We start from the raw sequence: 22,037 nt of genomic DNA on the forward strand, positions 1-22,037 counted from the left end.
AAACGAGAAACTAAGTCTGCCTTATTACTCAACCTTGAGGAGTAATTTCTCTGTATGATGTTATCAGTCTGTCACATGGTTGTGGAGGAATTTTGGCCCACTCATCTTAGCGACACCACTTCATTAAGGTTTGCATTGTTGATTTCGACCCAGCTCTCTGAAGATCCCAACCCACCATTACAACCAGGTTGAGGTCTGGACTTCAGCTGGATCATATCAACATTTGATTCTTTTCATTTTCAGGCTTTCTGTTGTAGATCGGCTGCTGTGTTTTGGATCATTGTCCTGCTCTGTGGGCCACTTTCAGTGTGTGGGTCATATATGACTCTAGAATACTTTCTTATACACGTCCCATAGCTGCCAAACACGCCTAAATCATCAGCCCTCCACCACCGTGCTTAACAGTTGACAGTGTTTGTGCTGATATGCTGTGTTTGATTTTCTCTAAACATGCTGCTGTCCATGCTGACCAAACTCCACTTTGGTCTCATCTGTTTAAAGGACATTGTTCCAGAAGTCTTGTGGTTTATTCAGAAGTAAATATGCCAGCCTACACCATGCTGCTATGCTGTATTTAGAGAGAAGAGGCTTCCTCCTGCAGTCCTTCCAAACAAGCCATTAACTTTAACATTTATCATGCGAACTGAGGCCTGGAGAGTCTGAGATGTAGCTCTTGGGTCTTTAGATGTAGTTTCTCTGAGCGTTGAACGGTTTAACCTTGGGCTTAAATCTCTGGGACGCCCACTTTTAAAAAGACTAAAATCTGTCTTGAATGTTTTCCTCTTGTGTATAATTATTCTCTCTGTAGAATGATGGACTCCAGATAGTCTGGAAATTACCTTCCTGGACAGATGGGCACCAACAGTTGATTGTCTAAGATGGGTGTCCAGCTCTGGTCTTAGATGGCCTCCATTCTGCAGGTTTTACAAGTCTCCTTGCTCCAACACACCTGATTCAAATCCAATGACTTGATAACAGCTTGTTATCAAGTTTTGTCCAAGCTCGTTGACCTATTAATCCGATTCAGGTGTTCTGCAGCAAGAAATCTCGAAAACCTGCAGGACAGCGGCCCTTGAGGACAGACTTTGGACATTCCTGGTCTAAGATAATTGAGAGTAATAGTGACTGATAACATCATACAGAAAAACCTTTAAGTTATTGCTGCTAAAAGTGGTTTCACAAGCTATTAAATCATTTACTTATTTGTACTTAGTTTTTCACACACTGAATGCTGTCTTTGTATTTGTTGAGTGGATGATTACACAGTGTATTGCGTTTTCTATTCTGTTCTTATTCTACTTTTTAAAATTCCGGTAAGGACCAGATTATTTTTTCTTATTGTGTCCTGACTTGTCAGTTATAGTTGAAGCTGTAATCACTTTTTAACATCACTAAATGGAATTTTGTAACTTTTAACTTTTTTTAAAGATCATACACTAATACCTCTTAACATCTTCAAGCCCTTCCTTGGTTGCTGTGTGTTGGTGGAAAAAAATATTTTCTAGCTCCTCAACTAAAACATTTTACTTCAAATATCAGTTCGTCCCAGCATTGGGGGTGCCAAGCTGCGCTCGGCTTTAAGAAAAGAGCTGAGGATGATCCACGAGAAGATGGAGGCGAAGAGGATCGCTCGCATTGCTCTGGCCGAGATCAGGACCTTCCTGGCGGAGGAAGAGGAGGAGAGGGAGGCGGCCTGGGGCATGAAGATGAAGGTGTTGGAAGAGGCCCAAGAGCAACTTAAAGAGGGGAAGAGAAAGGAGGCGGAGAGGGTGGAGAAAGAAAAGGAAGAAAGGGAAAGAATGGAGAAGGAGAGAATGGCTCAGGGAAAGGCAGAAAAAGAGAGACAGGAAATGGAGAGACTGGCTAAAGAAAAAGCTGCCAGGGAAGAGCAGGAACGACTGGAGAGGGCTGAAAAACAAAGGATAGAGCAAGAGCGCCTTGCCAGGGTAGAAAAGGAAAAGGCAGAGAAAGAGCAACAGGAGAAGGAACGAATGGAAAGGGAGCAAGCTGAAAGGGAAAGGATAGAGAGGGAACGCATCGCAAGAGAAAGAGAAAGGTTAGAGAAGGAAAGATTGGCGAAGGAGAAACTTGAGAAAGAGAGGATTGCTAGAGAGAAAGAAGAGAAAGAAAGGCTGGAGAGGGAACGTATGGCCCAAGAGAAGGAACGACAAGAAAAAGAAAGGATTGCTAGAGAGAAAGAAAGGCTGGAGAGGGAACGTTTGGCCCAAGAGAAGGAACGACAAGAAAAAGAAAGGATTGCTAGAGAGAAAGAAAGGCTGGAGAGGGAACGTTTGGCCCAAGAGAAGGAACGACAAGAAAAAGAAAGGATTGCTAGAGAGAAAGAAAGGCTGGAGAGGGAACGTTTGGCCAAAGAGAAGGAACGACAAGAAAAAGAAAGGATTGCTAGAGAGAAAGAAAGGCTGGAGAGGGAACGTTTGGCCAAAGAGAAGGAACGACAAGAAAAAGAAAGGATTGCTAGAGAGAAAGAAAGGCTGGAGAGGGAACGTTTGGCCAAAGAGAAGGAACGACAAGAAAAAGAAAGGATTGCTAGAGAGAAAGAAAGGCTGGAGAGGGAACGTTTGGCCAAAGAGAAGGAACGACAAGAAAAAGAAAGGATTGCTAGAGAGAAAGAAAGACTGGAGAGGGAACGTTTGGCCCAAGAGAAGGAACGACAAGAAAAAGAAAGGATTGCTAGAGAGAAAGAAAGGCTGGAGAGGGAACGTATGGCCCAAGAGAAGGAACGACAAGAAAAAGAAAGGATTGCTAGAGAGAAAGAAAGACTGGAGAGGGAACGTTTGGCCAAAGAAAGGTCGGAAAGGGAGAGACTAGAGAGAGAGCGTATTGCTAAGGAAAGGGAAAGAATTGCCAAGGAGAAGGTAGAAAAAGAGAGGATGGAGAGAGTGTCAAAAGAAAAGGAGGACAGGGAACGCATTGCCAGAGAAAGAGCTAGAATTGCACAGGAGAAGGAGAGGTTAGAGAAAGAAAGAGAACGTGTCGAGACGGTAAAAGCAGAGAAAGAAATGGCTGCTAGGAAAGAGAGGGAGAAGATGGCGAGGGAACAAATGATGAAGGAACGGGAGAAAGAAAGACTGGAGAAGGAGATGGCAGTGAAGGAAAAGTTTGAACGTGAGAAGGCTGAGAGGGAAAACATGAATAGAGCGAAGGAACTGATGGAGAAGCAGCAACTAGCCAGAGAGAAAGCTCTGCGGGACAAGATGGAGGCGGAGAGGCTGGCAAAGGAGAGAGCAGAGAGGGAACGAAACATCACCAAGAACGACGTGAAGAGACGAGAGCTTCCAGAAAGGAAACACAACGCCACCCAGCTGAAGCCTCCTGTAGTAGAGGCTGAGAGAGGGAGCGCGACGGCAGTCAGGAGGGAGAAGAGTGTCGTAGCTGAGAAGAAGAATGCAAAGTGAAGGCATCACAGTTGGTGGAAGGGTCATGATTCCACAACCATGAACCAGATCAATGAAAGAGATGGAAAAGTGATTAAGCACCAGGCTGAGAAGCTGATTCACATGGTTTTTGCTGAATTTGTTTGGTCAGAAGGGCCGTTGTACCTATTCTATTCTAGTCTTTAGCAGAGTCTTTTCTCCACAGCGACTTAAATCTGAAGGTGGATAGGCAGTAGCCTTAAGGGTCTTGCCTTGGGAAACAGATGCCCAGCCAACTGAGCTATCCAGCCTCCAAATACCTGTATCCACCAAACAGTGAAGGGACGATGTGCTAACGCTTTAAAGCCCAACCCAAGAATTATTCTGCAAACTGAAGTCTTTATTTTGCCCTCTGACAAAAATGTGAATAAAACCCAAAGCAAAACAAAAATAACTAAGGTGTGGTTTATTACCATGTTAAATGTCAGAATTATTGTAGAGCAAGCCTTATGCACCAGAGCGCAAAAGACTAATATCAGATGGTATACAGCAGGGTTTTGAGTTTTTACCATAAAGTGATGCAATAGGTCTTAGAAATGGTACAAATCATAAAGGACTTGCACCGCTTAGTTAAACCACAGCTGGTGTTGAACACAGTCAAGGAAAGTCAAGCAGACTTTTGGCTCTGATTAAAGAAAATTTGAAAAATATGACAGTTGACACTCACGAATCAACCTCTGTGTTCATAAGAAAATATGTTCGTTTTTTAATTAAAGTCTCTTGAACTTAATGGTTTACAAAAAATCACCTTTATGAAATCTTAGTTGACTATTCCCAAAAAGATTTAGATAAACAATTTAAAAGTCTGTCTGGTGATATTTATGTCAGAATTTTAGTAGAATTTATTGGAAATTAATACAGAAATTTTAGAGAAAGATCTTAATGATCTTAGACACCAATCTAAATAAAAAACTTAATAAATGAAAACATTGTGCTTGATGTATTTAGTGTCTTTCTCCAGTTTCCTTGTTGGCTTTGATGAAGAATAGAAGTGAATAAGAAAAGTTGTAAAGTTTCATCCTTTACTTCAGTCTTTATCTCTTTTCTGTGCCCTTTTAAACACATAGATGTGGCTGTGCTGTGTGACACTGAACCATTTAACAGTATGTTTCAGATGCTGCGTGTGTGTGTGTGTGTTTTAGGATTATATCTCCATGTCTTTTTAGTTCTCATTAAATGTCTTCTTTAGGACTTTTTACAAATGAATGACATTGTTAGCATTATCTCGTAGCTTGGCCACAGCTGCAGTGTTTTTGCCATGTGTGTTTTTGGCTGTTTCCACCGGGGATCTTTGTCATCAGGGCTTTAAAACTGGATTTAAACTTTGAATAATAAATGTTGTTTTTCAAGTCCTTGATTTGTTTTTTACTTGATCATGTAATAGGAAATATTAATGTGGGAAAAATTCTAGTGTGTTGAGAATTTTCTGAGTAATGAAGATTGTTTCCTCTTCCTCTGTTCAGTCCTATCGGCCTCTAGCACTGCTTCCTCCTGAGCTCTTATCGGCTTCATTTTCCTCCACACAGACATTATCCTGAGCTCCTCACTGCCGTTTGTTTTAACTCAGAGTTTTCTGTTAACTGTGAACCATATCAGTTCAACATGATGCATATGCTGGTGTTCTTCTATTGTTTTCATGCATTTCACACCTGTTAGAGTGAAAAAACTCTTTTTTTGGTGTGTATATGTTTCACTTTAACAAAATTTATTAATTAATAATTCTCTAAATCATTATATTACCTTAACGTTTTCCAGGAGTAACTGGATCTTGTAAAAGATGCACGAATGGGCAATTTTTGCTGCATGTTGAACAGATTAGACTCACGTATGTAGAAATCAGATTATTAGTCTTTCTATCCTAACCTGAGATATCCTCATGTTCATCTCATTAAACTGTTGTCGACCAGTGGTTGTATCATACAGTATGCACGCTGCAGCTTGCTCTTAAACTGGACAACTTTCAGCAGCTTTCTTGAAGTAAAACAGTCTGATTTTGTTTTCATGACTCAAACTATCAGTGACAAAAACCTTTCACCCATCAGAGAAACTGATTAGTTTTCCAGATGTTTCAGCCTGACCTTGTGTACAGATGCTGTGTTCCCACATAATTTCCTCAACAAGCACCAAGACCAAGGATAGGAGGCGCTTTTAAAAAGGTTAGACAAAGAGAGTCAAAGCTACAGGCAGTGTGTTTGCACTTTACACATTTTAATTTGATTTAAATAATCTTAGGGATGTCTGCTCTGTGATTGAGGCTCAGTAGAGGAAAACAGAGACTGGCTGATGTGCACCAAGACTCTGAAACAGGTTTGTCTCAGTACGCATCAAACAAATTCTGGTGCAGTTTGATTGAAATTTAAATACAAAACATGCAAAGCTTGAGTCGGCATTTATAGCTCTGAATTTGAATGTAGAGGCCATGTTATTCATCCCACTTCAGAATAAGTGTCAGACATTCTTTCATTAGTGTCTGCAACACAGGAAGGCTTGCTGCTAGTTCTGGTGCCGGAGAACTCAGACTTGGACTACTTTGACAATAGTCTGAGTTCTCTGTGGCATCTTTAATGGTAAAAAGAAAACACCCTGTAGAGCCATTTCTGAAATGAATTAAAGGCGAACAACAAACTGCTTTATTTTGACTATACTTGAAGCTCATGCATCATGCCGCCATGGTTTATGAATTTTAAGTGTTATAATATTTCCTCAGTCTGTTCTTTGGTCATCAGTTCACCCATCTTAGTTTAGTTTGTCCTAAGTTTTCTCTGATTGGAGAGAACATGGAGGAACGATGTTTTCTTAGCCCGTCTGTAGCAAGTACCTCACAAACCATGAGTTTTTATTCTCAGCTAAATTTACATGCCTTTATCTTCACTGATGGATTAAATAAGAGTAAGACCCACCTCCTAAAGATCTCACTGGCAGCAGGTAAAAGGGTGACTGACTTCAGAAAGACGGTCAGTTTATTTTTCATTAGCTCTTTCATGTCAGGAAAAAGTCCTCACAAAGATGGTAAAACAAAGATGTTGGTGTTAGATTTTGCATGTGTTTTTTTAAGTTGTGGCACTTTTTGGACTCTAAACAGGTCTGAAAGAAGCAAAGAAGCTGAATGTGGAAGATTCACCTGAGAAAGCAGGTAAACACACACGCGCACACACACACACCCTGTGGGAGCTGCTGTGTATTATCACACCAAAAACAATTGAGCCTACACTGACCTGATACCTGAGAAAACCACGTATGAATTCAGACCTTAGGGTGTGTCCAGTAATGCTGATCCCAGTCCCACTTCCCACAACACAAACTGGTAACAAAAGCCTGACCTGCAGCTCCACCCAATGCGTCATTTCAGCTCCACCCGGCTTCACTTTCACGCTGGCAGCTGTGCAGGACCACCAGAGACAGGCTGCTGCTCACACTCACTGCTTTTTACCAACAACTTCGAACAGACGTACAAAAGGCTAACCATTCACAGCTGGAACAGCTGGCAGAGCTGGCAGCGCAGCGATCGAACGCTGCTTGGCCGAAAGTTAACTTGAGCTGGGAAGGCCCAACTCTGGCTGACGACACAGTAAAGCTCCCGAAATGTCGCCCTCATGAGTGCGAACGCATCGTCTGTAACAACGTTCTCAGGCTACAGTCTGTACTTTTAGTACTCAGTTTTCTGCTGTGTACTTTGCTAGGAACAAAAAGTTAGGAAACGACAGGAAAAACAAAATCGAGGCAAATTTTTTAGTACTGCCCCATGTGGTCGTTAAAAGCTAAAATAAGGAGCAGAGGCACTGTACATTTAGCCTTTCTTTATGTACCAAACCCTGCAATGCTCAGAGAAACTTCCACAAAGCCCAGCAGCTGCATCTCAGACTCTCCAGGCCTGAGTTACTGTTAAAAGTTGAAGTTCATAACAGCACAATTACAAAAAGTCTGAACACAAATGGATTGTTCGTAAGATTTTCTCTCTAAAATGAAAACTCGCAGTATTTTTCTCTGCCGAGGTTCAGCCAGTTAGTTTTCCTTATTAGGCTTTAAAATGGCATACTCCTAATGAAATAATATATTTCTGCAACCATGACGACTGTTTGAATACTTTTTCAGAGCAAAAATAAAAAAAACATTTTGCTGGCCTAAAAGCAAACATTTCCAGGATAAATATATAAATATGAATATGTCCATGCTGAATTTAAGTTTATATCATCATCGTCACCGTTGCTCCTTTTTGTCCTTCACTTTTCAAGAAACCAGCAAACATGTGGCTGAAACAACCAATCAGAGAGCAGGAGAGCAACAGGACGACGAGCCAGTCGAGGCCACGTCGTCTGCAACACCAGCTGAAGAGGCGCCATCAGGTGTGTGTGCAGTTAGCATTAGCACGTGTTTACACCACAAAAAATAGACTAAATTTAACCTCTTCTTCCTCTTGAAGCCAGTGTTTTCTGCCTCGTGTCTGAAACAACACACCCAAAACACATAGCTGGGAGAGCAGCCCAGCTCAGCTCGGAAGAGGAAAGTAATGTCTAATGAGGAACTGTACAAAAGCAAAACCTAAAAAAGTCAACCTGCACAATATTCCAGGTGTTTTGGTAAATATCTCAGGAAGCCATCAGCTAATGCCGATGGTGGACACCTCTATCAAAGGTCAGGAAAATCCAGGGAAAGCCCCCGAATTCCGCTTAGAAGCGCCGTGAGGATCCAGAAAGAAGTGAAGCCCAAGATTGTGAACAGTGGAAGAATAAATATTCATTATAAAACCTCTTTTATCTCCATGGAAACTACCAGGACTTCCATGGTTCATTTCAAAGGCAGAGTCACACGGTGCATGAAGTGAATCTGTAACATCACGCAGCGTCCCGGATCTAGAAGTTGTATGGTGAGGTTTCTCAGCCTCAGGATGGCGCTGGGCAGCGACGGCTCCAGAAATGCTCATAATCTGCCATCAAACAAGTCCAGAACGCGAAGTTTTAAGGTCGGAAAGATACGTAGTGTGTCTTTAAAGAAAGAGGTTCGTAAGAGGACAATATTGGAGGAAGCAGGAATGAAGCAGCAGGAAATAAACACACAACAACCAATAAAGATAATAATAACCAATAAAGAATCTAATTCTTAATAAGCAGGAAAAATAAATGACGTGTGATATGTGTTGAGTTCAAACTGTCTGTGTCTACTTTAGAAAGGAGGGCCACATCTATCCCAGATGATCACGGTAAGGAGTTAGTCACATGACCGCTAACCCTAATACAGTCAATAAACTATACAATTAATCTTTTCTCAGTTTTAATGATCTCCACATTGAAACCGTCTTTAATGATTGAATTAAAGCTTTTTTCCTCCTGGTTTGGATTATCTGGCCGTGCTGTATGATGATCAACACAGTATCTAAGCAGTTTGTATCCAGAGCAGCTTTCCTGAATGCACACTTCACCTGCTGCCTGACACCTGTATGAGCAGCTGAGTGGCTGACATGTTGTCATGACGACAGTAACGTTGTGGCCTCTGTGTGTCTGATTCAGTGGCTGGATCTCAGGACGTGGAGTCTGAAATCCAAGGTTGGTTTCACTGCGGCTGAGTGGCTTGCTGCATGCGCTCACCCCCGTTGTTTGCATCAGATCTGTCTGCATGCTGAACCTTTACGTCTCCGTCTCTAAGACCATGGACATCTGTCCTTCTCTGTCTTCAGTTTAGTACCCAGAAACATCACCCTGTGGGTTTCATCTCTGCAAATGATTCTGTCGAGCTTGAGTCAAACAAATAACAACCAATAGATAAACTTAGTCATAAGTTGCCAAAATATCTAAACAATACAAACAACAGTTTCCCATAACTGAACTTTAGTATTTAACTGTAAGCTGTGATGGTATTTATTTTCTCCTTCGGTGCGGGTATTAAGCTCAGCTTTCACCTCTTGATTGATCAGGATGAAGAATGAAGCAGAAAGTAGCTAGAACCGTACTTCCTATCAGGTAGCTATTATACTAGTTTAATTTAACAGACTGTTACAGGTTGTTTTTGATATAATCATCAAATAAAATAAAATTCTGTATAATTTATTTAGCAAACATAGGTCCATAAATACACACATAAGACAAAAATGAATAAAATTAATGAATGAAATATAAAATAGTGACAAAATACTAAGTAAATATGAGTAATAAAGAAAATTAAAGCAGAATTATGTTAATTCACATTTCATACATTGATTATAGCCTCAGGTGGGGGGACGGGTCCTGACTGTTGTTTGTGCTTATGCACCAAACAGCAGTTCAGAGTACCCACCCTTTCTGGAGTCCTTGGAGGGGGTGTTGGAGAGCACTCCTTCTGGAGACCCCCTTGTTCTGCTGGGGGACTTCAATGCTCACGTGGGCAATGACAGTGAGACCTGGAGGGGCGTGATTGGGAGGAACGGCCCCCCTAATCTAAATCCGGGTGGTGTTTTACTGTTGGACTACATCTCTCGGCTGGCCTGGGAATGCCTCGGGATCCCTCCTTATGAGCTGGTGAATGTGGCCGGGGAGAGGGAAGTCTGGGTTTCCCTGCTTAGGCAGCTGCCCCCACAACCCGACTCAGGCAGAAAATGGATGGATGGATTATAGTTTATATAATTTAAATCTTCTTATTTCTTTATATATTCATTTCTTTAGTTATTTATTTATTGTCTATATTTTTTCAGTTTTAGGCCTACATACACCTTCACTTCCAAGATTGAACTTTTCTCATATCAGCACATAAAGGTCAATCCATGGGCTGATTGATGTTTATCTCGTTGCCATGGCAACCACAGAAAGTTTGCAGAAAATAATGGGTTAACAGAACGTTTGTAGCCTGAAATCTTTATCTTTATCCTCTCCTTCCACCTGGATCCAGACATCATGTCTGTCTCCTGCTATCAGTTAGCTGAAGATATTACTGTGTGTGTGTGTGTGTGTGTGTGTGAGAGAGAGAGAGAGAGAGAGAGCGAGCTTGTGTGTTTTCCGTTATTGAAGGGTGTTGTTTCTCTCCAGCTGCTGTTCCTCTGCCTCCACCCGCTGAAGACGACTTTGTTCCAGGTCAGTTAAATTCAGGTGTTATTTTTACGTTGTCAGTCCGTTGAGTTGGTTGTGTGGCTCATGTTGATGATGATGATGATGATGATGATAATGTGATGCAGCGTTTCATGAAGCTACCAGGGCTGGGTATCCTCACTAACTTCCTGATTCGATTTGCAACAGCCTATTTCAAATTCGAGCTCGACTAAATTCAGTATGGATTCGTTTACAGCTAGTTATGTAACACCATCTTTTTTCTTGAATAACTTTACTTTGTATTGAGCTTAAAGTGGTTTTTATCTCGGGGGGCGGGGACGGGGGGCTCTTCACCGCTTTACACGTATTGTCACAAATTTTGGATAAAACTTTTTTTCATTTTATTTCTTTTAATTTTTTATATATATTTTTTTTCCTGTTATTTATGTATTTGTATCATATTATGTTTTGTTAGTCATTTATTTAAATTTTGATTGTATTTATTTTGTTCTGGTCTTTTTCTTTCTGTAATTTTATGTTTTTACAGTATTTATTTTGTTTTTATCTAGTTATAAATATATGAATATTTGTTGTAATACGCTGCATTGAATGAATAATGGGGAGTCAAAATGTTTAGTTTCCAAATGAGGAAAACACTGAAGAATTTCTGGTAGAAGCTGGGAAATAAAAGCCTGGTTGAACAGTGCTATCTATTAACAGCACAACTCAACACATAAGACCCACTTCATAAATGTGATCAAAGGTGACTTTTTAAAAAGGACATTTAGTTTATTTTCCTTTTCTAACGTGTCCCACTTTTGGCTGAAAAACAGTAACAGAGCGTCTTTGTGTTTTTATCATTTTCAGACGATCCTGGAGACGGCGCACATCCCTACGGTTCGTTGGTTTTCTTCTTCTGTCCTCACCTTCACAGAGCTTTTCTCCTTCTCATAATAACCCGCTCTGCTATTTCTGCCTCTTTTTTAGAGGAAGACACCAACACAATCGACACCACTGGAGGTGAGATATTTGAGTGTGAGGCTCACTAACAGCTGTAAATAGAAATGGTAGCAATGCAATGATTCTTTTTCTTTTTAAGCTTTAGTAAATAAAGTTTGTGAATGCCAGACCAAATGTCACGTTTTGATACGTTGACTTAAATATTGACAGCAAATTTAGTTTAATAGTTTAGTTATAGTCGTCTTCATCTGTTTAAGCTGCTGTGAATCCTGAACAAAACTCAGTCAAATCTATGATCATGTACCTCTTCATACTTAGGGTCAGAAGTTCTCAGACTACATGTGGTGATCGACGTGTTTACCCCCACGTAGTCGCCTCCATATTTAACTAAAGATGGTGGTTTTTTAGTGTCTAAGCAGAGCCTCCCTCTCCAGTCAAGCCTCAGGACTCCATGTTTGAAGCGACAGAAGATGGATGTGGCGCCTTTCAGCTGTTCTGATGCCGACATTTAGACCTGGTCAGAGCAGTTTTTGTCTTTTTGGTTCTAACTTGTTTTCTGTTTCCTGTAGTTCTGGTGGAGGAGCCGCAGCCGGAGGCGAGTGAAGGTGAGTTTTGTGGGTGATTCTTGTGCAGTCAGGATGACTTAGCTTCGTCACATTCCTCAGGTCAACAAGTTATTTATACAATCTCTTATATATGAGGGTTTTGTTTGGCTTGCATCCGTCAGCACTCGTTTAATCTGATGCCGACGGCCCAGAACGTGACACAGAACAATGAATGAACACACTTCGTATGCTGAAGAAGGGTGTATGAAAGTGGTTATAATAAAAATAAACGGGTTTAGACTCGCCTTGGTCCGAGCATGTCCACCTATCCTGCCTCGTCGTCTTCAGGCTTCAGCCCCTCGCAGGAAGCTGAATGAAAACACACCTGCTCTGCGTCATGCTGTCCTCATGCGACTCCTCGTCTCTGCTGCAGTAAGCGAGCCGATGAGGGAGGTGTGGGTTTAGTTCTGGTAGGCAGTCCTACGTATTAGTGTGTGGATGTGAAAACTTGATCTGACCTTTTCATTCCTTCTGTTAACTCTCGTTCCACAGAACTAAGAGCTTATAACCCTCAAGACTCTGCAGGGAGTCTGATATGTTACGATGCCATGTGTGTGAAGCATAGTAAACTTGTCATGTTGGCACACTCGATTTATCTTAAGATAAAAAATAAAGCAGGTCAGAGTAAATAAATCTCATCAAGCTGCTTTCAGTCCATTTAAATAAATTTAATTCTTTTATTTTTTCTTAATAAATGATTGTTTAAGTACATGTCTTACAGAAGTTACAGCAGGAATATTTATTACTTATAATAAAAATCTTGTGGGTTTGGCAGATCAGAAAGCACCAATCAGACGTACAGTGTTTCCACTGAAAGGTAAATGGGAAACATTGATTACCTCATTAAATTTAAACCATTAATTGTGATGTTTTGTTCTGCAGTGACGTCTGGAAAATACCTGACAAGCTCCAAGCTGACGCAGGAAGCAGGTGCAGTATTTACTCTTTCTTCCTCCTTCAGTTGCTCAGATAGTTTCTACGTTTATTCGGGGATCTGAACATATTCAGATCAGATGATCAGAAAATGATCAGCGAAGTCTGATAAGATGGATTCTGTGTTTTTAAAACGTGAGGAAAACTCACGAAACTTTATCTGACTTTTATTCGCAGAACCGGATCCAGCAGCAGAACCGGATCCAGCAGCAGAACCGGATCCAGCAGCAGAACCGGAACCAGCAGCAGAACCAGCAGCAGAACCGGATCCACAGACTGAGACGGAACCAGCAGCAGAACCGGACAAAGACACAGAGGAGGCCGGCGGTGAGAGCTGCTGCTGCTGTCGTTTGTTTGTTTGCTCTCATTTATTTAAATAAAGAAAAACATCTGTTGTTGCTCTGGAATCAAATATTTAAATGAACGCATAAGATTTGGGATTTCGTGTCGAGTTCTGGATTCTGATCGGAAGCTAATCAGTTTTGTCTTGTGGAAGAATTTTTGATACCAGCTTATTTAAATAATTAGCTATTAATCAATATAATTTATCAGGATTAAACTCTTGATTTAAACTTCTTAAAAGCAATAATTTTAAGTTTTTCCACTTGAGAAAACACATTATTTATTATTATTATTATTATTATTATTATTAATAATAATAATAATAATATTAATATTATTATTAATATTATTATTATTATTATTGTTGTTATTATTATTATTGTTATTATTATTATTATTATTATTGTTATTATTAATATTATTATCATTATTATTATTAATAATAATAATAATAATATTAATATTATTATTATTGTTATTATTAATATTATTATCATTATTAATATTGGAACTCACTTAATAACTAGGGCTTTGGATGCAGAGAAACTTTTCTCTGGATTTATTTATTTTGTTTATTGGATCAAAATGTGAAATCAGACTTGTGTTTACATGTTTTTATCTCTGCAGCTTTTTTCTATTTTAATTTTTTAACCTTTATGCTATCATGTTTTTTCTACATTTAGTTTTAGTTTTTAAATTAAAAGATGGGTTGTCATTAAATCAAATGTAGGAAATCATCCTTTTATTTTTCTCTTTCTTTATTTATTTACGTTTAAATTCTGCTCAGATAAAATTTTAGAAAAATTGATTAAAAACACATAAATTGTGGAAAAAATTAAGCACTTAAAATTTATTAATGTAGTTATTTCATCTTGGATTTCTGCTTATTACAGTTTGATCACTCATTCTTCTTTTTTTCTGTATTTATTTAATTTTTTATTAATTTCCGTTTCATTTGTTTAGACATTTAATTATTTTTATATATTTATTTATTTTGTTTTAACATTTAAGTTTTTTTGTAACTGTCCGTCTGGGAACTGGTGGTTAAAATCCTGCCTGATTTTATGTCATTTATCTAAATTTGTATTAAAGAAATCTAGAAAGCTTGAGCAGCTCTGACTTCTGATAAAAGCTGAATTTCTCTCCATCTCTGCCTCCTTCATGTGCTACAGGAGCAACAAAGCAGCTGGAAGAGAAGCTGAGAGAAAAAGGTAAAAACTGGTTCAAACAAATCAACCACTTCCTTCGCTTCCTGTTTCTGACCTTCTGCCTCCATCTCTCCGTCCTCCAGCCAAGAAGAAGAAGCCAAAACTCCTGAACAAGTTTGATAAAACCATTAAAACAGAAATCGATGCAGCGGAGAAGCTCCGGAAGAAGGTGAGCTTACATGTTTGCTTGCTGATGGTCTGACTTGAGGTGGCAGATGTTTGTTTATCTTTTTGTCTTGTTTGTTTATTGTTGCTGCTTTGTTTTCAGGGGAAGGTGGAGGAGGCTCTGAGAGCGTTTGAGACGCTGGTGCAGCAGTATCCTCAGAGTCCACGCGCTCGCTACGGGAAAGCCCAGGTACACACAGCACCACGACACACAGCACATACTGTCTGGACATTACAGCCGCAGTAACGTGTGTGTGTGTGTGTGTGTGTGTGTGTGTGTGTGTGCAGGCCGAGGACGACATGGCTGAAAAGCTGCGTAGCAACGACATGTTGCAGAGAGCCATCAACACCTACAGAGATGCGGCAGAGCTTCCCGACGTGACCTCCGACCTCCTGAAAGCCGCACTGAAGAGACGAGCTGAGAGGCAGCAGTTCCTGGGTAACGAACCAGTACACTCACTGAGGTGCCCCCCGGTTTTCCCAGCAATGCTCCCAGCACCACATTTTAAGGATTGGTCTGGATCTTTACCAACACGTCCCTTTAAAACCAGAAGTTTACTTACAGTTTAAAAATGACACATAAACCTTTTTTTATCTCACTGCTGGAAATAAAATCCGACTAAACCTCCTGTTTCACAGGATTCACAGCAGCTTAGCCACCTGGGTTAATTAACACACCTGTGTTGTATGTATTTTAAGGCCACACCTCAAACACACTGCTTCCTTGTTTGGCATTATGGGATAATCAAAAGAAATCAGCCAAGATATTAGGAAGAGAACTGTGGAGCTCCACAAGTCTGGTTCATCCTTCCAGATGTTTGACGGTGCCACGTTCATCTGTTCAAGCAATTAACCGCAAGAATAGACACCATGGGACATCCAGCCATCACACCTCTCAGGAAGGAGGCGGGGATTCTGGTCCGGCGTGAGCGAATCAATACAAGAACTGGAGCTAAAGACCTCGGGAAGATGATGGCTGGAGCTGGTCAGAGTGTTATTATCCACAATCAGACAAGTCCTGTACCAACAGGGGCTAAAAGGCCGCTCAGCCAGTAAGAAGCCATCACCCAGAAACATAAAAAAGCCGGATTAGTTTGCAAATGCACACAGGGACGAAGTTTTCTTATTGCTGACGACATGTCCTGTGGTCTGATGAAACTGAAGTGGAGCTGTTTGGGCATAATGACCATCGTTACAGTTGGAGGAAAAAGCTTGTAAACCTGAAAACACCATTCCAGCTGTGTAAGTAAACCAGGGACATGATAAGGGTTGGAGATATTTAATCTGTCTAGTTTCCTTGTATATCAAATAGCACCTTCTGACTGAAAATGAGACGTAAACTGCGATGCCGTAAATTCACAGCCAGAGCAACTCAGTTTGAACCGGATCTTCCTGCCAATATGGCGGCTCTCATAATGTCCAGAGCTCTATAGAGCCAGCCAGCTCATCCTGTTCATCTTGCCTCTGGACACCTCCATGTCTCATCCCTATTTATCTACATAAATTAGTTACCGCCGGTAACAGGTTGTTTTTGACAGCCTTTATATATATTTCGATAAAACTTGAACTGAAAGTTTTGATTGCAGATGTGGTTACAGAAGCCAGCAGTCATCTTCCTCTGGATTCACATCAGCTGGTTCTAAGGAGGAAACGCTGGTTTGGATCTCAGGTGCCGCCTGATGTTTTCCTCTGTCCCTCAGGTCGGATGCGAGGATCTCTAGCGACGCTCGAGAGGCTTGTTCAGAACTTCCCAGAAGACATCAGTCTAAAGAACGACCTGGGCGTCGCCCACCTGTTGCTAGGTGACAACAAGGGCGCCAAGAAGGTCTACGAGGAGGTGCGGGCTGACAGCTGCAGTTTGTCTGACACTCACTGCTGCTCTGCTGATTGGCTCTCTGACCTCTATGCTCCGCCTTCTAGGTCCTGGCAGTTGCCCCTAGCAACGGCTTTGCTAAAGTTCACTACGGATTCATCCTGAAGTCAGAAAACAAGATTGCAGAGAGTATACCATACCTGAAGGTAAGCACACACACGTTTCTTTGTGTGACGCTGTACAGCCATCTGCTGCCAGTCATTCAGGAAAGCAGCTCTTTAAAGGGACAGGTGTGAGCCCACCTGACCACTTTCACTTCCCAGAAACGTTGCTGCTTGCTTTGTTTTATGTTCTCGAGCATTTCACCAGGAAAGTTGTCCTTTTTGTTACATATTTTTGTTCTTTAATCATTCTATAATGTGGGAACGTTTGCTAACTTCCCCCTTTGGGAACGTTGACACCATCCCAGTTAAGTCTCTTAATTTAATGATGTTGCCATCATAGGGCCGGGATTTAACAGTCTGCTACGTGTGTGTTTATACTTGCTGTAAACGATGGAAGCACGACGCGGCTAACTGTTAAGGCACAAGTGTTTATTACTCAGATTACTTTTCTTGAAGTCTGTGCAGTTTGACTTGAGCTGTTCTGCAAAAAAACTTTGCTTTTCACTTGCTATGTGTCTGCAGGAGGGTTTGGAGTCAGGTGAGCCAGGAACGGACGATGGAAGATTTTATTTCCACCTGGGAGATGCTCTGCAGAGAGTCGGAGATGACAGCGTGAGTAACTGATTTCTGATGCTGCATTCCTGCAGTACCAGCTGCCGGCCACAAGGCGGCGCTGTAGTCCTGCAGTACCAGTGCTGGCCACAAGGCGGCGCTGTAGTCCTGCAGTACCAGCTGCCAGCCACAAGGCGGCGCTGTAGTCCTGCAGTACCAGTGCTGGCCACAAGGCGGCGCTGTAGTCCTGCAGTACCAGTGCTGGCCACAAGGCGGCGCTGTAGTCCTGCAGTACCAGTGCTGGCCACAAGGCGGCGCTGTAGTCTTGCAGTACCAGTGCCGACCACAAGGCGGCACTGTAGTCCTGCAGTACCAGCTGCCGGCCCCATGGCGGCGCTGTAGTTTTGCAGTACCAGTGCCAACCACAAGGCGGCGCTGTAGTCCTGCAGTACCAGTGCTGGCCACAAGGCGGCGCTGTAGTCTAGCTGCATTAGCTGCTGGCCACAAGGCGGTGCTGTAGTCCTACAGTACCAGCTGCTGTCCACAAGGCGGCGCTGTAGTCCTGCAGTACCAGCTGCCGGCCCCAAGGCGGCGCTGTAGTCCTGCAGTACCAGCTGCCGGCCCCAAGGCGGCGCTGTAGTCTTGCAGTACCAGTGCCGACCACAAGGCGGTGCTGTAGTCCTGCAGTACCAGTGCTGGCCACAAGGCGGTGCTGTAGTCCTACAGTACCATCTGCCGTCCACAAGGCGACGCTGTATTCCTACAGTACCAGCTGCCGTCCACAAGGCGACACTGTAGTCCTACTGTACCAGCTGCCGGCCACAAGGCGGCGCTGTAGTCCTGCAGTACCAGCTGCCGGTCACAAGGCGGCGCTGTAGTCCTACTGTACCAGCTGCCGTCCACAAGGCGACGCTGTAGTCCTACTGTACCAGCTGCCGGCCACAAGGCGGCGCTGTAGTCCTGCAGTACCAGCTGCCGGTCACAAGGCGGCGCTGTAGTTCTACAGTACCAGCTGCCGTCCACAAGGCGGCGCTGTAGTTCTACAGTACCAGCTGCCGGCCACAAGGCGGCGCTGTAGTCCTACAGTACCAGCTGCTGGCCACAAGGTTGTTCTGAAGGCTCGACTTTAACAAAATACAGTCAGTGAGGGGAACATATCTGCAGACAGACCTGAAGTACATCCAGCAGATGTTTGTAGTTTAACATTTTTTATTTGAAGTAACAAGACTCAAAACTTCCCCCATTGGTTCCTATAAAGGTCAATATTGTCCCACTACAGGCCTCACTCCTCAGGTTCCTGCACTCTGAGCCAGTCAGATTTAAAAGGATCGTACAATCAGATATCCCTCACATTTATTCCAGAACGATACGGAGATTGGTCAACCAATCAGTTTATGCATCTCAGTATTATTTCCCTTTCAGCTTTGAAGTCTTGCATGAGGTTGTTATGTAAGTCCAACGTGCCTCCTCTTTAAATGTTCGAGCGTTGCAGACGTACTTCCGTGGTACGCAAGGTCCGCTTTACAAATCACACATGTAATTAATTTATTTTATAAGTTTAACATGAAGTTATTTCAGACTTTTGACGTCCTCTGTCACCGCTTTGTTCCCTGGTCGGTCACCATATTTGTCCCCTGGCGGACTTTATTGCACATGGGACGGCAGTGGCTCAGGCGGTAGAGTGTAAGTTCAATGTAGAAGAGTCCCAGAAAAAGAGGCAAAGAGGTGGAGCTGTGAGGGGGTATCCCATCAAACGCCGACCTGCCTGTAACTAAGAGCTAACCGATCTAACCCAGAGCTAACTGTAGCTAACCAGCTAACGGATGTAGGCGGGCTAAAGCTAAGGCGCACTGTTAGCAGGCTAAAAACCGCGGTTGTGCTGCACTCTCTCTTCTTTCCATGGATATTGGATACCTGTCAATCAAAAGGACACTTCCCTAATTATGCTGAATTTCGAGATTAAATGACATACGAACGGATGAGTTAGAAAAAAATTCACCCCCCTCACAGTTGTCACGAAGGTAAACCTGACCTATTACTCCTAAAATGTATTTTTGTACCAGGCTTTAAACATGTTTATTTCTGCTGTGAAGTTGGTCTTTTTAACATGCACTTCCACCGTATTTTTCCCTGGCGGACTTTATTGCGCATGTGCAACTCTCAGCAGAGATAGGAAAGAAGACGACGTTGCACTCTGTAGAGTTTTTGGGAATGTCAGAATTTTAAGAGTACTGAGGGAAGATTTATTTCTCTCTTCTTCTGGGTCTTAAAGGTCTAATGTGAATAAAAATGTACCAGTTGAGGTGAGAAGTAAGGAATATGGCTGCTTAATTTTAATTTGTTTTACACCTAAAAGGCCTCATTTGAAGATAATAGATTTTAATTACTCTTTTATTATTTAATTTTAATCAGCTATATAAAACAAAATACCCATGTTAGTAACATCAGCCGGATTTAACTTACCTTAAAATATTGGAATAATGTGGAATAATGTAACGTCGTCTTAAAAAACAGGAAAAACCTTGAAGGTCTTTTTATCTTCTTTTTGTAAAACTGAACATATTAACGCTTGAATGTGATTGGCTCAGAGTGTAAATATCTGAGAAGAGAGGTGAGCAGACTCTTCTCTGTTTGAGTGGATCACATTCAGTGGATCCACAGTGACGAGAACTTCGTGGTCGCTTGGATTTGGTGTCGTTGACCCTCAATAACCCGAACTTTGTGGTTCCTGCTTCTCTGTTTGTGTGATTTGTGTCTGCGTGCAGGCGTATCACTGGTATGAACTGGGTCACAAGCACGGCCATTTCGCCTCGGTTTGGCAGAGATCTCTGTACAACGTGAACGGACTGAAGGCTCAGCCCTGGTGGACGCCCAAAGAGACCGGCTACACCGACCTGGTGAAGGTACGCCGTCACAGAGACACGCCTTCGCTCCCGGTTTAACAGCAACATTTCTGTAATGTGGTGTTCTGTGTGCATTCAGATGTTGGAGAGGAACTGGAAGACGATCAGGGACGAAGCTCTGGCTGTCATGGACCAAAGCGGGAGGTTCATACCTGAAGAGGAAAACCTCAGAGAGAAAGGAGAGTGGGGCCAGTACACTCTCTGGCAACAAGGTACACGCTCACTTCTTAGGCAGTCACGTCATTCGTGAAGAACAAAGTCATAGATGTCGTCTCCACAGGAAGAAAAGCTGGAAATTCCTGTCAGGGTGTCCCCAAGACCTGCGCCCTGATGGAGAGATTTCCTGAAGCTACCGGCTGCAAGAGAGGACAGGTAAAGAAAAAACAGAATATGGTGAGACAAGCCGTCATTTTTAAGGACTTTTCATTTGTTCTGGCTCTTTGGGTCCAGTAAGACCAGAGAAATGATAATAACGCCCTCTTGTAGGGATCCTGGGCCTGTTGACGCTGTTAAAGTTAGAAATGATTAAGCTGGTCAGATGTTGGCCAGATACTGGTCCAGCAGGAGGACACATTCCTGGACTGGTGCTCTGCAGCTGTCAGATGTTTATTAAGATGATTTTAAGGACTTCACTGCTTAGCAAATCCAAAATCTTCCCATTAAAAACATTTTTATTTGAGTGCTATTGTTTGATGTGACATATGGAAAGTGCCAGACATGGCTGAGGGACCGTTTTCTTCTGCGTTTGCTGTGGCGGACGTTACCCTGCAGATGATTATTTTCAGGGTGGTAAAGACGTGTTTCTGTTCAGGTGAAGTTCTCCGTGATGCAGCCTGGTACCCACGTATGGCCTCACACTGGACCCACTAACTGCAGGCTGAGGATGCATCTGGGCCTCGTCATCCCCGAGCATGGCTGCAGGATCCGCTGCACCAACCAGACCAGGTGAGGCCTGGGCTTCACGCTCTTTAACGTGTAGATTAGGACGTTTCAGTGGTCCTGGCTGAATGATCACAAAAAACTGTTATCTGCGGCACAGGGAGTGGGAAGAAGGTAAACTTCTCATCTTCGACGACTCCTTCGAGCATGAGGTGTGGCAGGACGCCGACAGCTACCGCCTCATCTTCATCGTGGACGTCTGGCACCCGGAGCTGACTCAGCACCAGCGCCAGACTCTGAGCCCGATTTAGACCAGCTGAGGCGGGTAAGAGGAGAAAGGCCGATCAGACGAACTGACTTTTTTCTTCTTCTGTGGATGAAACTGAGTCTGAGCAGAAGGAGCGTCTGACTGCTCTGTTGAAGGATCAAACTTCAGGCTGAAGAATGTGTGAACATTTCTGATACTACTGACTCGACGGTACTTGTCTAAGCCCATTTGGGTTGGGTTCTGGCTTCCCACAACTTTCATGGGTTTTAATTTTCCAGATCTGAAAGATGTAAGCTTTCTCCCCTTAAAGAAAACACCTCTGCCACTTCCTGTCTGAAAGTGTTGGGAGAAATAATGAGATAGAAAAATATATCAACATCAACCAGTTGAATCTCTTTGACTAGACTGTGAAATGATTTGATGTTCGGGAAACATCTGGGAGGAGTGTTTATCCAAAAAGAGGCGTTAACTGCAGATGGACCACTTATCGAAGCGGGTTTCACTTTAACTTTCATCACTTTTGCACATTCACAAGGTAACACAAATGTAACAAAAGATGATTTATATTTATATAAAAAATAAAAATGATAAAAACAAATTTTCAGTTGTTTTTTTTTTTTTTTTTGTCTTGACCCAGCTAGCTTCCTGTGGGTGTGTGTGTGTGTGTGTGTATTTTTACCCATCAAAAGCTAAACTTCCACATTAAACCACCACAAAATACAACCCCACGTCCAAGAAGCTGGGACGCTGTGTAAATATTTCTGGAAAATGTTCCTCAATGTAAAATTGTGACCTTGAAGATCCCAACATCTATAGTTT

General features: G+C 42.4%; 1 protein-coding gene across 5 annotated transcripts in view; it reads left to right on the plus strand.

Moving 5' to 3' along the window:
• unm_hu7910 (un-named hu7910) overlaps positions 1 to 21,816 on the plus strand; it is a 38,207-nt gene extending 16,391 nt beyond the window's left edge. For 3 of the 5 annotated variants that reach the window (XM_041968851.1, XM_041968854.1, XM_041968855.1), the window contains 22 exons: positions 6,517 to 6,567; positions 7,667 to 7,777; positions 8,599 to 8,631; positions 8,939 to 8,974; positions 10,427 to 10,471; positions 11,294 to 11,323; positions 11,414 to 11,446; positions 11,956 to 11,991; positions 12,874 to 12,921; positions 13,102 to 13,251; positions 14,439 to 14,477; positions 14,558 to 14,643; positions 14,743 to 14,829; positions 14,928 to 15,078; positions 16,340 to 16,476; positions 16,560 to 16,658; positions 17,139 to 17,228; positions 19,934 to 20,071; positions 20,151 to 20,283; positions 20,352 to 20,443; positions 20,883 to 21,016; positions 21,111 to 21,816. In XM_041968851.1, coding sequence (XP_041824785.1) covers positions 6,517 to 6,567; positions 7,667 to 7,777; positions 8,599 to 8,631; positions 8,939 to 8,974; positions 10,427 to 10,471; positions 11,294 to 11,323; positions 11,414 to 11,446; positions 11,956 to 11,991; positions 12,874 to 12,921; positions 13,102 to 13,251; positions 14,439 to 14,477; positions 14,558 to 14,643; positions 14,743 to 14,829; positions 14,928 to 15,078; positions 16,340 to 16,476; positions 16,560 to 16,658; positions 17,139 to 17,228; positions 19,934 to 20,071; positions 20,151 to 20,283; positions 20,352 to 20,443; positions 20,883 to 21,016; positions 21,111 to 21,261 — 1,910 coding nt within the window. In that variant the 3' untranslated portion in view covers positions 21,262 to 21,816. Of the gene's footprint in view, positions 1 to 1,539; positions 5,735 to 6,516; positions 6,568 to 7,666; positions 7,778 to 8,598; positions 8,632 to 8,938; positions 8,975 to 10,426; positions 10,472 to 11,293; positions 11,324 to 11,413; positions 11,447 to 11,955; positions 11,992 to 12,873; positions 12,922 to 13,101; positions 13,252 to 14,438; positions 14,478 to 14,557; positions 14,644 to 14,742; positions 14,830 to 14,927; positions 15,079 to 16,339; positions 16,477 to 16,559; positions 16,659 to 17,138; positions 17,229 to 19,933; positions 20,072 to 20,150; positions 20,284 to 20,351; positions 20,444 to 20,882; positions 21,017 to 21,110 lie in introns of those variants that run through there. The other 2 variants (XM_041968852.1, XM_041968853.1) reach the window with 1 other exon arrangement.
• Positions 21,817 to 22,037: the final 221 nt, after the last annotated feature.

The sequence above is a fragment of the Melanotaenia boesemani genome, chromosome 18, assembly GCF_017639745.1.
Source record: "Melanotaenia boesemani isolate fMelBoe1 chromosome 18, fMelBoe1.pri, whole genome shotgun sequence".
Taxonomy (NCBI): domain Eukaryota; kingdom Metazoa; phylum Chordata; class Actinopteri; order Atheriniformes; family Melanotaeniidae; genus Melanotaenia; species Melanotaenia boesemani.